The 13,255-nt window shown below is 45.5% G+C and overlaps 1 protein-coding gene across 1 annotated transcript in view; it reads left to right on the plus strand.

The window, feature by feature from the left end:
- The window catches only part of LOC145392951 (pyruvate dehydrogenase phosphatase regulatory subunit, mitochondrial-like), an 865,738-nt gene that overhangs the window by 29,172 nt on the left and 823,311 nt on the right, over nt 1-13,255 (plus strand). The window contains exons 2-3 of the mRNA XM_080267241.1: nt 2,281-2,482; nt 2,808-2,902. Coding sequence (XP_080123367.1) covers nt 2,321-2,482; nt 2,808-2,902 — 257 coding nt within the window. The 5' untranslated portion in view covers nt 2,281-2,320. The remainder of the gene's footprint in view (nt 1-2,280; nt 2,483-2,807; nt 2,903-13,255) is intronic.

A 13,255-nucleotide genomic window follows, 5' to 3' on the forward strand; every position in this document is an offset into this window, starting at 1 on the left:
CCATAACGGTAGATTTTCCTCACCCAGTTCGAATACAAATATTATTAATTTTTAAATTTTCCTCTCTCATAGTTAAAATTCGGTCTTTTTCTACAACAGTAAGTGGCTTGGGACCCATCTCCAATGACTCACTTAGGCAAAGGAGGGTGTGAAATCAAGAACTTTGAAATTAACAAAGGCCAGGTAGGACAAGAAAATCTGACGTGCTTTCCCATCCAAAGTCAGGCAGGAACTGAGCTCATAAACTCACAGCATGTGGTGGTAAGCCTGTAAAGTTGATAGAAGCCACCAGAAAAGAATCCACTGACTACAGGAATTTTCCTACAATATTTCTTGGACCCTACCAAATATATGGTGCGAATTAGAGGGTCCAGACTTCTATTGCGCCGACTGTATATACAGTAATCACTCGATTATCCGTATGTTCCATATTCACACCTGCTCCGTATGTGGATGTTAGGCCATGGATCTATTACAGTAATCTCTCGATAATCCTGACGCTCCTTATCTGGACGTGCTTTGTATGCAGACGTTAGGCCTCGGATCAGTTATTTCTTTATCTGGATTTTTTTGTCCGTATCCTAACATAAAAGTTACAACATTGGTGGCTGGGCGGCCAAGAAGTTTTAAAAATCGGTTGGGTGGCTCGCTGGCCTCTCTTTTCACACACGGGTAATAGACTGTAACCCACAAGCTGAGCTAAAATGGCTGTCTGGATCCCTACCGAATGGTCAAAATCACCCACCCACCTGGTTCACTTGGGTGCTACTGGCTGCTCGTGGGTAATGGACTGTAACCCACAGGCTGAGCCAAAATGGCTAAGATACCTACCGATTGGTCTAAGTCCCCCGCCCCACCCAGATCACTTGGATGTTAATGTCCGCTTGCAAGCAATACCGAGTAATGTAGACCGCAGCCCACAAAGTGACAGAAAACACCCATCTGGTTGCTCACTGAATGGTCAAAGTCCCCTGGCTGGCCAGATCAGTTGGAGCATACTGGTCTCACACGAGCAACACCGAGACTAACCAACCAGTAGAGCAAAAGCACCCATCCATCTCCTTACCAAACAGTTCAAGTCCCCCGGCAACTCTCACTTCTCCCCCTCCCCCATCCATCCTCCATCCTCTGCCAGGCTTATCTTCCTCCCCGTCCCTCAGTCCTCCCCCATGCTAGCGTCGCTTGCCCAGCCTCTCATCCTCCCTGCATTGCCACAAGTGAGTTTTTTAGTTTTTGGCAATTTATTCAAATACTATTTGTCGTATTGAAATTCAGAATACACCATGAGAAAACCCATGAATTTCTGTATCTAGACATATGCGTAGCTCTTGCACAGTGCGGTCAAAATTTTGCATTAGGATGTTGGGAAGTTATTTGAAGGTATTATTTACTCTTAAACAAGTTTATTCCCACTGCATTTCTGTACTGTTACTCCTCAGTTTTGTGTGTTTTTATTAGTGAAGATGATCGTATGCAATTTATACCAATATAACCAATTGCTGGAGACATATTTGGCTCTGGGAAAGCTTTTTTGTGTCGCAGAAGCAGCCATCCCAGAAACTTTTTGAAACCTTATGGTTCTTGAGAGGGTTAAAAATACCTCTTGCAGCTGTCGTCTTCCTTGATTTTTTTTTTTTGTGGACTTTTGTTGTTTATGCATTGCTTTCTTAGTGTCTAGGATTATATTGGATATTCCCATGTTTGTTTTGATGTCTAAGTACAGCTGAAAGACCGGAGAACACTGCTAAAATTAGGTGGGGTACTGTTCATTATTTGTAGGATATTTGTGGATTTTTGTTTATGCATTGTTTTCTTAGTGTCTGGCATTACATTGGATATTCCCATGTATGTCTTGATGTCTGAACTCTGCTGAAAGACCAGAGAAGATTGCCAAAATTAGGTGGGGTATTGTACATTATAGGTAGGATATTTGTGGAATTTTGTTGTTTTTGCATTGTTTTCTTTGTGTCAAGCATTACATGGGATATTCCTGTATTTGTTTTGATGTCTAAATATGCTGAAAGACCGGAGTACACTACTAGAATTAGGAGGGGCACTGTACATGTAGGTTCGGTATAGGCAATAGGTTGAATATAGGTAGGGTATGAGTACAGTAGAGGATATTGCACCGTATCCAGATTTTGCCCATCTCCGGATGTGCCTTTGGCTCTAGTATGTCAGATAATTGAAGGATTACTGTATATAAAGTATTGAGCAGCTTAAATAGTGTCTTGGATGTTGCTTATACAGGACTTTACAGTACTGTTATATACATTGCAGGTAGCAGTCAACTGAAAACTAGAGGATCCAAGGAGGAAAGATGCTGTGTGCTCGTATTTCTAGCAGATCTCTGGTCAGCAAGAAAATTCCTCGTGACCAGCTGCTTTATCTTGGTTGTGGTGCAAGGAAAGGACTTGAGTATGTTTCAAGATTGCTTGTGAATCAATACAAAAATGCCTCATCTCTTCCAGTACAGGCACAGGTATTTTACATTGCTGACTAGTTCTTGTATTCCGCTGATTTATCATTGTCATCATGTGAACCCTGTTTTCCAGTAGTTAATGAGGGGGCGGATCCAAAAATAGGAATAGGAAAGCACAGAAATTAAAGATCTATCAGCAGAATGCCAGTAAAAATAAGTTGCACATTCATTCATTCATTCATTATTCAAACCATCATATTTTCTGCTTTATCTCATGGAGCAAATGAGCCACACACCAAAAATGTGGTATTATATTCTCAGTAAATGTGTTACTGACTCCCCCCCCCCCCCTAAATAACCCTGTCATTTATTACTGCTGTTACAGGTAGTGGTGTGTGGGGCAGGGGTAGTTGGGAACAGTATCGCCTACCATCTTACAAAGGAAGGCTGGACTGATGTTGTGGTGCTTGACCAGAGCAAGTGAGTTTTTTCCACAGACCAGTTAGTATCAGTTTTAGAATCCAGTGCCTACTTATCTTTTAGCTGAGGTAGTTATAATAATGCCATGCTTGTTAGGAAGTGCAGTTTTTTATATACTACGTGGATATTTTTTATTTTCTCTTTTCTTAAAAGTGATTAAATATATTTGGAGAAGATGGGGAACACTACCCCTACCAGACAACTGCAGGTTCGCAGTCAGAGTTTCCTTCTCTTAGGTGGACTGCCAACCAAGGGTAATGAGCTCCACCTACTTTGCTAGATGGCCATCAGCTGAGAAGCTGTCTACCATTTGACAGGTCTTGTTTTAGTTCTGCTGGTTGTTTAGCCACCCTCCTAACTTGTCGAAACCAGTGGGGTTGTGGGTTTAGTCACCAACAATCTGCCCATGACACATGTAGTACTGCATTACATCGTATATACCAGTAGCAGATCAGTAGATCCAATCAGACCTGTCAAGTGGTGCCAGGTTTTCTGGGGCTTGAATGGTGAGTGAATGAGAGTGTGGCTCATTCAGTTGTGCAAACTTTGGCAGTACAGTAATCCCTCATTTATCTAGACATATTAGAGCCAAAGGCATGTCCATGTAGTGGCAACATCTGGATAATGAACACTATTCCCCTACCATACTCAGACCCTACCTATACCAACCTCAAACTATACCTAACCTATTTGTACAGTACATTTGCATAATTTGGCAGTGTTTTCCAGTCATTCAGGCATATTTAGACATCAGAACACACATAGGCATATCAAAAGTAATGGTAAACACCAAGAAAACCATGCAGGAAAACCACTGAAAACCAAGAAACACTCTACTTATACACTACTGTATGTACAGTACCCCACCTTATTTTGGTGGTGTTTTCAGGTCATTCTGGCATATTTTGGCATCAACACATACATAGGATTATCCAAAATAATTTTCAGCACCAAGAAAACCATGCAAAAAAAAAAAAAAAAGCACTGAAAACCAAAAAATCTATCTATCTATCTATTGCCAGACACCTTAATCCCGTACAGGGTGGCCACAAACAAATCTCCTCCACGCCACCCTGTCCTCCGCCATTTCACTACCCTGCTCCCAGCTCACACCCCCCTCTCTCATATACCTCTCCACTCCATCCCTCCATCTCATCCTCGGCCTCCCCCTCCACCTCACTCACATACACTCTCCTTGTCAGTCTCTCACCCTCCATCCTTTCCACATGGCCAAACCACCTCAGTGTGTTCCTCATAACACTTCCTATCACATCCACATCCACACCACAATGCTTCTTTATATCCTTATTTGTCAGCCTGTCTCTCCATGTGACTCCACCTGCTCCTTTTAAATAACTCATTTCACTGCTCTCACTCTTGACTTGTGTCCTTCTAACAACGTCCAAGCTTCACCTCCATACGTTAGAGTTGGTATCACAATACTGTCATGTAGTAACTTTTTCACGTCCATACTCACTTCTCTGTTCCTTATCACTGCTTTCAAGGAACCAGCAACCTTTCTTCCTTGTTGTACCCTTTCAAGCACTTCACCCTCCAAACTTCCATCCTTACTCTTCACACTCCCCAAGTATTTAAACATAATCACATTTTCCATTTCCTCACCATCCAACCTCACTATACATTCACTGACTTCACCTCTCTCAAAGACCATCACTTTACTCTTCCCTACATTCACCTTTAGATTCCGTTTCTTACACACTCTCCCAAACTCATCCACCAAGCCTTGCAGCTCCCCTTCATCTTCACATAACAACACAGTATCATGTGCTAACAGCAGTAAACGGAGTTTCCAGACACTGCCCTCTTTTGCTAGGGCCACTCCAACATCCACTGCCTTACCTTGTATCTCTTTTATTACTCCATCCATGTACAGATTGAACAACCATGGAGACATGACACATCCCTGTTTCAACCCAACCTTCAAAGAGAAAAATTCACTCAGTTCACTTTCCACACGCACTGCAGCCTTAGCACCATCATACATACTCTTCACAGCATTCAACAACTTCCCATCTACTCCATATATTCTTAATACTTTCCACAATCCTTGTCTATCCTCCCTGTCATATGCTTTCTCCAGATCCATGAAAGCTGCATACAACTTCTTTCCCTTCTCTAGAAACTCTTCCACTAAAGATCTAAGAATGATTATCTGATCTACACAACCTCTTCCCTTCCCAAAACCTCCCTGTTCTTCTCCAACTAATTCCTCTGTTATTTCCCTAACCCTGTCAATAAGTATCCTACCATACACTTTTCCTATTACACTAAGAAGACAAATGCCACTATGATTATCACACACTTCTTTTTCCCCTTTTCCTTTGTACAAGTGAATAATTATACCTGACTTCCAGTCCTCCGGGACTCTACCTTCCTCCCAGGCCAGTCTGCACGTCTTCAGCATCCATTCTTCTACTATCTCTCCCCCATGCTTCAGCATTTCACCACACACTCCATCAATTCCTGGGGCTTTCCCCATTTTGACTTTCTTCATTGCTTCCACAACTTCTATCCAACTGAACCCTACCAATAAACACCCTACCTAAACACTACTGTTTGTACAGTAGTTCTCCTTATTTTGGCACTGTTTTCTAATCATTCTGGCATATTTTGACATCAAAACATACATGGGATGATCCAAAATAATTTTCATCAAGAAAACCGTGCAAAAAAAACACTGAAAACCAAAAAACATCCTACCTAAACACTACTGTATATATAGTACCCCTTCTTATTTTGGCTCTGTTTCCAGTCATTCTGGCACATTTTGATATCAAAACATACGTATGATTATCCAAAATTATTTTTAGCACCAAGAAAACCATGCAAAAAAAAAAAAACATCCTATACACTAGTGTATGTACAGTACCCCTCCAATTTTTGGCACAGTTTTTGGGTCATTCTGCCATATTGTGACCTCAGAACACACATAGGAATATCCTAAATAAATTTTAGCATCAAGAAAACTATGAAAGAAGCCTAAAGTTACCTCCCAAAAAACATTCAGTTGGGGTACTTACCACCCAGTGGACTGTTGCCAGGCATCATAACCCGCCATCTCCAGCAGGTGTAGAGTTGTCCCATGTGGTCTAGTGGCAAACAGTAGCGCATAACAAAGGTCTAGAAACTCCTCCTCGTCATCCTCAGCCTGCTGGAGGTGGGCGATGACTGGTGACATTCGGTGTGGTGAAGGTGACCTACCCACTTCAGGAGGCTCCAAAGACAGCTACAAGCTTAAGTCCAACAGGGATTCAACAGCTGTCGATGTGCTCAGTTGTGGGTCCGAAATTGAATGCGGGAAACGAGCTGGTGGTGGTGGTGGTGGTGAGAATGGGCTGGCACTCACTGGCACATGACGGCAACAGGCTTGAAGAATGAGTCTATCCTGGTCTGACGATAGGACTGACAATTCTGCTGGAGGATGACAGTGTCCCAGACTCCCCACAGCTCCATCGCCAGGTGGAGCGGCACCAACTCCCTGTCACAGTGTGGGTGCTTGACATACTCCAGCATCCTCTCCAGGTAACCACAGAGGACATTGAGACAAGGGATTGAAGGAGTTGTGGAGGGCTGGTAGTCAGGGTCCTCATCTTCATCCTTGTCAGTCCTGCTGTCCTCTTCTGTGCCCACAGAGGCAGCAGCAGCGAAGTCCTCATCAGACATGGTGTGATAACTAGGATCGTCGCCGTCTTCGACCAGCCATATCCAGTCATCGATGTCTACCTGCACTCTTGCTGTTCTAAGGCAACTTTGGAAATCATCCACATCAAACCCCTCAAAGTCGTGCTTGGTTACGATTCACTGCAGGAGACGAGACCAACTGCTTTCAAGGGTTTTGACAGAGACTTCCTTCCACATGTTCACCCAGTTGAACACTGCAGACTTCAGGTCTTAATGCCGAAGATTCTGCAAGGTCTGCTCGCCACGTGTGTTCTCGACCGCGTCCTCATCCTCCAGTACCACCATCATCTCGTTCAGGAGCTTCCATTGGTAGTCTCTTTGCAGCCACGATAATACCCTGGTCCATTGGCTGAATCAGAGCAGTCATATTAGGTGGCAGAAACACACACCTAATCCGCCTGTCAGAAGCAACCAAATCCTTATCAGATGGATGTGCAGGGGCATCGTCCAGGAGTAGGAGAGCCTTCACCTGGTCGCGAGTGATTCCAAGGACCTCTGTTTGATAATGGATAACCTTGACGAAATGTCTGTGGAACCAATCTCAGAAGATCTTTGTGGTAAACCAGGCCATCACAGAATAGTACCACACAACAGGTAGGCTATCCATCAACCCATGGAGACAATGTGGTTGTTTTGCATGCCCAACAACAACAGGTTTGAGGCAGAGCATCCCGTTAGCATTGGCAATGCACAAAACAGAGACACAATGTTTGGACAACTTCTGACCAGGCACAGACATCTCCCTTTCCTCAGCCAGGGTGTTGGTGGACAAGGAGCGGTAGAACAGACCAGTTTCATCAGCATTATAGATTTGACCAAGGAAAGGCCCTCGTCCTTGATCAGGTGCTGTACTTTCTGGCAGAAAGGGTCTTTTCCTCCACTGCCACATCCAAGGCCTCGCCTTGTCCCTTACGGCCAGTAAGTCCATGGCGAAGCTTGAAGCAAAAGAGCCATCCCTCAGATGCTTTTAAGTCCTGCACATCGTGCAGGCGTGCAAACTTCTCAGCAGCAGCCTTCACCTTGGTCCCACGCACTAGCTCCCCGTCACCACGTTGCTGACGAAACCACATCAATGTCAACTGGTCGATAATGGCGTGCCGTGCCTGGGCCATTACCTTCTTGTTGCCCTGACGTGTGCTTTCAGCAAAGTCCTGTTCGTACTGCGTAATCTTGTCGTGACTTCGTGATATCGAACGGTGTTGAATGGGCTTGATCATATTCGCTAAGAATGCATCCTGTGGTCCAGCTCACGTCAGCCTTGCCCAGTATCTTGCTTTTCTTCTCCAGACTCAGAACCTTCCTCTTCTGCTTCTCATTGCTGGTGCGGCCATCACCACACACATGAGAATACAGCAGCCCAGGGCCACAACCTGAAGAAGGTAGGGAACCACCACAAACACAACCACAGTCAGAGCCATCATTGCAAGCACTACCGCTCACAAGGGGCAGGAAGGCATGAACTTATGTGCAGGCTTCTCTTTGACGGCAAGCAGTACAGTGCTGCCATATCACACCCAATGGTTGCTTTCGAGCACAGAGGAAGCAGCCCATGGCAAACTGACATCTGCATATAAGATTCACTTTCATTTGCCCAGACAAGGATTAGTACGTGACGGCAACAGCGGATGACCAGTAGATCATCACCTCAGGCAGTTTATGACTAGTGCGGCCTGCTGGGCAACTCTGACCATATGGTTGGGAAGCAGACAGGCATGTGTGGTGGGGGCTCTAATCCCAGAGTCTGGGGGACTCCCGCCATTCAGTTTAGAGGCGGACGAGCAGTTGTACCATACATTTACTCGTGGCTTGTGATCTATGTTACACGCGTGATGGCCACCGGTACCCCTCAGCCAGGAACAACACTCGCCTCGTCTGTTCAAAAATAATTATAGAATTTTCTTGAAGATATGCCCAATGTGTTTCCCAGGCAAAATTACATAGGTTATCTTTATCTAACTTTACCAGACCTAACCTATTCCATTAGGGTTGCCTGGCTTTGGTGGCCGACTGTGATATTGAAATGAATACCCATACCAAATGGAAGTGTATTGTACAGTATTGTACTGTACATACACACATACAGTACAGTACTGTATTGTGTACAGTACAGTACAATCATTTGCATTATTACAGAAATTACTGTACTGATATTGTAATCATATCATGGACAGGAATCTCTCTCTTTCTCTTTGTTTGTGTGTGTGGTGTGTGTGTGTCTCCTGGTGGCTGCTCGACTTTCAACTTTCGGTAGAGAGGCGAACAGGCAAGGTCACAGAACATGTACTTGTGGCTTGTGGTCTGTGTAACACGTGGGGCGGCCCCCAGTACCCCTAAGCCAGGAGCCACGCTCGCTTCGTCCTTTCAAAAATAGCCATTGGATTTTCTCGAAAATATGCTCAGTGTATTTCCCAGGCAAACTTCTATCTATCTACAGTGCTCGTCAGAAGTATGGGGCGCCCTGCGTCCCTCCTGAGAAACAAACCTTTCAACATTGAAAAAACATATAAATAATGCATTTTATTTACCTTTAGTGCTTCGTAGGGTAGCCTTTACGTTTCTTCACGGACCTGAGACGTCTTGGAAGTGAAAGGGCGAGGCTCCTGAGGTGCTGGAGGGGTATTTTGTCCCAGGAGTCACGAATGGCGGCTTCCAGCTTAGGCAGAGAGCTCACGTCCTTCCCTTGGAGACTCTTCTTTACGAGGTACCAGAGGTTTTCAATCGGGTTGAGGTCTGGGCTATTTCCTGGCCAGTCTGTCATGAATGATACCTCGCAGTCACGAAGCCAATTGGTGACCGATTTGGCCTTGTGAGCAGGTGCACCGTCCTGCTGAAACACTCGTGCACCTGTTAGCTTGAAGGAGTCTGGTAAATGATCACACAGAAGCTCCAGGTAAACATCCTGATTCGCTCTGAGGTTCTTGGGAAGTACAACAAGCTTCCCCAAACCATTCCCTGAAAAACAACCCCATACCATGAGTGAATCAGGATGTTTAACTGTGCTTTCTACATACCGTGGGTCAAGTGGGTCACTACCTTTGCATGCTCCTCTGTTACAGGTAACACTAAACGGTGCCTCATCAGACCACAACACTGACAACCATTGCTCCTCATCCCAATTTAGATATTTATTAGCAAAGGCAAGCCTACGAATTCTCTGGCTGCTAGAGAGAAGAGGCTTTTTCACAGGCCTGTGACTTGTGTAACCAAGCTCATGCACCCTACGAGACACTGTTCTCACTGACACCTCACCAAACACTTCCGGGTCGCTCTCCTTAATTTTCCTTGCACTCACACAAGGATTAAACTCCACTGCACGTTTTAAAACATTAACAGACCTTGGGGAAGTTTTCCTAGGCCTACCAGACCTCGGTTTCTTTGTGGGAACTTCACCACTGTTTTCCTCCCGAAACCGCGCACACCAACGACGCACTGTCGATCGTGCCACACCAACCAATTCACTAATTTCCTTAGTCTGGTGGCCTGCCTCCTTTAGAGCAATGATCTGGGATATGATTTCACTCGATAGTTCACGGGTAGGTGCCATAACAAAGTTTTGAAGGCCAAAACACTGCGGGACACTCGGTAAAAAATGGCGCAATTTGAGAGGGACACTCGGCGGAGTTCCTCTCTCTCAGGCAGCCCGTGGGCGACTGAGGCGGGAACCAACCAGCGCGTCAGAAGGCCTCAGGCTACCATGACGTCATGCTCGGAGCTCAAACTTGTGGCTCAATTCTTACCCCCAAAAATGGGTGATTCTTTTTGGGCCATAAGTATTGCGCGCCCGGCGGACAACGCTGAATACTTCTGACGAGCACTGTATCTATAGCCCGACGCCCTAATCCCGCAGAGGGTGGCCGCAGACAAAACGCCTCCAAGTCACTCTGTCACCCACCATTTGACTACCCTCCCCCCAACTCACCCCCCCCTCCCTCATATACCTCTCAACTCCATCCCTCCACCTCATCCTCGGTCTACCCCTCCCTCTCCCTCCCTCCACCTCACCTACATACACCCTCTTAGTCAGTCTTTCATTCTCCATTCTCTCCACATGTCCAAACCACCTCAGTGTATTTCTCCTAATCTTCTCAACCACATCCACATCTACCCCACAACGTTCCTTCACTTCTTCATTCGTCAACCTGTCCCTCCACGTCACTCCACATGCTCCTCTCAAGTAACTCATTTCCACTGCTCTCACTCTTGACTTGTTCCCCTCTTGCAAGGTCCACGCCTCGCTTCCATACGTCAGGGTAGGGATCACAATGCCATCATGCAGTGACTTCTTAACTTCCATACTCACCTCCCTATTTCTCATCACTGCTTTCAGTGTACCAACAACCTTCCTTCCCTGCTGTACCCTTTCACGTACTTCATCCCCCAAAGTTCCATCCTTACTCATCACACTACCCAAGTACTTGAATGCACTCACATTCTCCATATCCTCACCATCCAACCTCACTGCACACTCTGTGACTTCATTCCTCTCAAACACCATAACTTTACTTTTGTTTACATTAACTTTCAGTTTCCTCCTCCTACACACTGTCCCAAATTCATTCACCAAACCTTGCAACTCCCATTCATCTTCACTCAACAATACTGTATCATCAGCAAACAGCAACACCGGAAGCTTCCAAATCTCACCGTCATTCATTAGGGCCAGCCCCACATCCACTGCCCTACCTGCACCTCCTTTACAAGCCCATCCATATATATATTAAACAGCCATGGAGACATCACACACCCCTATTTCAGTCCCACATTGAGATCAAAGAACTCACTCAGCTCACCATCCACTCGCACCGTAGCCCTAGCTCCCTCGTACATACTCTTCACAGCACTCAGCAATATCCCCTCCACTCCATATATTCTTAATACCTTCCACATACCTTGCCTACCTATTCTGTCATAAGCTTTCTCCAAGTCCATGAAGGCAGCATACACTTTCCTTCCCTTCTCTAGATACTTCTCTACTAAACATCTTAGAACAAATATCTGATCTACACACCCTTTTCCCTTCCTAAATCCTCCTTGTTCTTCTCCAACTAGCTCCTCTGTCATATGCCTAACCCTGTCAATGAGTATTCTACCATATATTTTACCAGTCACACTAAGAAGGCAAATACCCCTATGGTTACCAAATACTTCTCTCTCCCCTTTTCCTTTGTACAGAGGAACAATTATACCTGATTTCCAGTCCTCTGGAACCCTTCCCTCTTCCTAAGCCAATCTACACAACTTCCATATCCACTCCACAACAATCTCACCCCCATACCTCAGCATTTCACCACACACTCCATCAATTCCTGGGGCCTTTCCCAGCTTAATCTTCTTCATCGCTTCCACTACTTCCGCCCTACTGATCTCTTCCTCCCTCCTCTCATTTCTTCTTCTCCCAGCCATTCCCCAACCACTTATACTCACACTGCTCTCACTCTCTACAGTCAACAAATCCTCAAAGTGCTCCTTCCATCTTCTCAATTTCTCTCTCTTCTCCACCAACAATCTATTATTCCTATCTTTCACTCCCCTATTATTTCCCCTTTCACACTGCCTTACTTTCTGTACCTCCTTCCAAAACAATTTCTTACTTTCCCTCCATTTCACACTCAGATTCTTCCCAAACTCTTCATCCACTTTCTTCTTACTCTCCTTCACTAGTCTCTTAACCTCCCTTCTCCTGCTCACATATACCTCTCTCTTCTCTCTCTCATCTTCTCCCCTACCTCTACTCGCCAACCATTCACCATATGCCTTCTTTTTTTGTTCCACAGCTCATTTCACCTCATCATTCCACCATGCTGTCCCTTGTACACCCTTGCATCTCCTCCTCACTCCACAAACCGCCTCACACGCTGCGCCTGTCTCTTCCGTGAATATCTTACATACGTCTTCCACCCCTTCCATCTGCTCTAGCTCATACCTTCCCAATCTTTCTTCCACTATGCTCTTATACTCTGTCATTTTCTCACTATCTTGCAATTTCTCCACTCTTCTCACAGGAGCTGCTTCCTCCTGTCTTCCCCTTCACCTCCTCAACCACTTTCTTTGCATCTTTACCTTGGCCATTACTAAGTAATGGTCCGAGACTCCATTCCCCCACCCTCTCCACACTCTTGCATCCAACACTTGTCTTCTCATTCGCTCATCCACACACACGTAGTCTATCATTGCCTTTCGTTCAACAAGTTCACCATCCATCCTCCTCATTACTCTCCATGTATACCGGTGGATCATCTTATGACGAAAGTAGGTGTTGGCTATTGCCAACCCCTTACAAGCACAGATGTCCACCAAAGCACTACCATTCCCATCTACTTCAGCTGGCACACGCCACTGACCAACCACTCCATCCACTCGTACATTCCCGACTTTGCCAGTCATGTCTCCAATCAACAGCACCCTCTCGCTCCTCTGAAACTTGTCCATACATGCTTCAACTCTCGCCCAAAACTCATCTTTCACTCTTGCCACTCGATCCTCTGTTGGAGCATACACACATACAATTGCTCGACTTTCAACTTTCGGTAGAGAGGCGAACAGGCAAAGTCACAGAACATGTACTTGTGGCTTGTGGTCTGTGTAACACGTGGGGCGGCCCCCAGTACCCCTAAGCCAGGAACCATGCTCGCTTCGTCCTTTCAAAAATAG

This window comes from Coenobita brevimanus, chromosome 23 (genome assembly GCF_032717465.1).
Source record: "Coenobita brevimanus isolate Jiangsu-jjx chromosome 23, ASM3271746v2, whole genome shotgun sequence".
Classification (NCBI taxonomy): Eukaryota; Metazoa; Arthropoda; class Malacostraca; order Decapoda; family Coenobitidae; genus Coenobita; species Coenobita brevimanus.